General features: G+C 40.5%; 1 protein-coding gene across 1 annotated transcript; it reads left to right on the plus strand.

Annotated features, from left to right (window-relative positions):
* The first annotated feature begins 1332 nt into the window (after positions 1 to 1332).
* On the plus strand, positions 1333 to 2148 carry LOC107116436 (olfactory receptor 1440-like). Its single transcript, XM_015418328.1, has one exon. The coding sequence runs from the start codon at positions 1333 to 1335 to the stop codon at positions 2146 to 2148; it is 816 nt and encodes a 271-aa protein (XP_015273814.1).
* Positions 2149 to 2436: the final 288 nt, after the last annotated feature.

The following is a 2436-nucleotide window of genomic DNA, read 5'->3' on the forward strand; positions in this document are numbered from 1 at the left end:
AGGTAACATCTCTCCCCAGCACTGATTCAGTGAGGAGAAAAGAGCTTGAGGAGACAAGACCCCTGTTTGCTCCTGTGGTGGTGATCCAAATGGCATTATCTTTATTTTTGAACAGACATTCCATGCAGCTGTTGTGTGGCTATGGAGAATCTGAGTTGGTCATGGGAAGATCAGAGCCAAGTCTTTAAAAACCTGCACATCTAGTTAGCTCTAATTCTGTAAAAAGTAATGGGGGCAGCAGAAAAGAAAGGGTGCCCATCAAAATATCTAAAATAGCAGCACATGAAGCTGGCGTATAATGAATCAGACCAGTGGGCCAACAAAGTAAGTACTCAGACTGGCAGTGATTCTCCAGGGCCTCTGCCAGAGGACTTCCATATCACCTACCATCTGATCCTTAACTTTAGATTCTGGGACACACACACACATACATCATAGCCGATGTATGTAGGGAAAGAACATATCAACCATACAGGTTTTATACTCTGAGCACTTAAAATTGACCACGTGGATGCTTGATACAGAAGTTGATTAGCAAATGATAATGCCTATTTATGCTAACGTATTAACTGGCAATTACTCCCAGGTAAGCATAAATACAGTTGTATCTTCAGAAAGATTTGAGGCAGGTTAAGACAAATGGATGTTTTCATATGTTGAACATCGTCATGTCCCCAAACCATCATCACTTATGACTTCCTGAAAATGTTTCTAAACAGGACTGAGACCAGGAAGAAATATACTGTTTGTGTGTCACACAATCCAGAAATCTGTTCTAAGTGCTACAGCTTTGGTTCAACACATATAAGTTATGACTCAGAATTAATTTCTTTGTAATAGCACGAAATCCCTGCATGGAAAGGAACATTGAAACTGTGTTATGATTTCTGGTAGTTTACATTTCTGAAGTTCTTTCTATTTAAAGGTTTGTACCAATAAATTAGTGGTCTATTATAACATGGTGGATTGGATCTAGCCAGTTTTTTACCTTTAATCTTTCCCAACTCAACGTGAGAGACTCTCCAGATGGCATTAGTTCATGCAGGTCTCACAATCCCCATCATACCCTTTTTGGATGCCTTCTTCCAGGTTCACAGATAGAAAAGGCAGTTGGATCCATCCCAATGCATCAGTGTGTGCGAGAGTTTTAACTAAAAAATGATCTTTAAAAAAAGAAATCCTGATGTGTTTTATTTTCAAGAAAAAGAGATGGCAAATGCAAAATGGGAAAACCAAACCAACATTGCAGAAGTAACTTTCCTGGGATTTGGGGATGTAAAGGACCTGCGGATTCCTCTCTTCTCTTTATTTCTTCTGATCTATGTCTACACGATGGCTGGCAACATCCTCATCATTGTCCTAGTAATTTCTGAACCACAGCTTCATACCCCCATGTACTTCTTCTTATGCAACTTGTCCTGCTTGGATAGCTGCACAGTTTGCACCATCCTCCCAAAGATGCTTGCTTCCTTCCTGACTGGGAATGGAAATATATCACTATGGGGCTGTATTGCTCAGTTTTACTGTTTTGCTTCCCTAACTGCTACACAATGTTACCTCTTAGCGATGATGTCTTATGATCGATATTTAGCCATCTGCAAACCTCTGCACTATGTCTCTATTATGAACACTAGGCTATGCATTCGTCTGGCAGCTGGCTCTTGGATCAATGGATTCATAGGGATGTCAGTATTTGTCATATTGATATCAGGGTTAGTATTCTGTGGCCCCAAGGATATTGACCATTTCTTCTGTGAAATAACCCAAATAGTGAAACTTTCTTGCAGTGAAACAAAGACCATCGAGCTTATGCTTACTGTGTTTTCATCCATCTTTACCCTGCCACCATTTATAGTAACTGTGGCATCCTACATATATATCATCAAGAACATCATGAGAATCCCATCCACCACTGGGAAGAAAAAGGCTTTCTCCACTTGTTCTTCTCATCTTATTGTAGTTTCAATTTTCTATGGGACCCTGGTGCTTGTTTATGTGGTTCCAAAGTCTGAGAAGTTGAGAGCATTAAACAAAATCTTTGCTGTCTTTTATACTGTTTTAACTCCACTACTCAATCCAATGATATACAGCTTGAGAAACCGAGAGATGAAGGAAGCCCTCAGAAAGTTTCTGAAGAAATGTGTCTAGTCCATTAGACTTCGGTGAAATGGAATTGGTGTCCTCCTTACTAGTTAGGGATTAGGCTTCCTTTCTAAACACAAATCATTTCTTACCTTGGATCAGATCCAAAGACTTATGTGCATTAAGAGACTCCCTTTGATGGATCAGACCAATGGTCCATCTACTCCAGCATCCTGTCTCACACAGTGGCCAATGAGTTTCTCTGGATAGCCAACAACAGGGCATAGAGACCAAGGCCTTCCCCTGATGCTGCCTCCTGGCTCTGGGATTCATAGGTTTAGTGCCTCTAAATGT

Source organism: Gekko japonicus, unplaced genomic scaffold, assembly GCF_001447785.1.
Source record: "Gekko japonicus isolate JY-2015 unplaced genomic scaffold, Gekko_japonicus_V1.1 scaffold7241, whole genome shotgun sequence".
In the NCBI taxonomy this organism is placed as follows: Eukaryota; Metazoa; Chordata; class Lepidosauria; order Squamata; family Gekkonidae; genus Gekko; species Gekko japonicus.

Excerpts from the sequence above, each read along its gene's own strand:
- LOC107116436 (XM_015418328.1), top strand. The coding sequence starts at position 1,333 with ATGGCTGGCAACATCCTCATCATTGTCCTAGTAATTTCTGAACCACAG.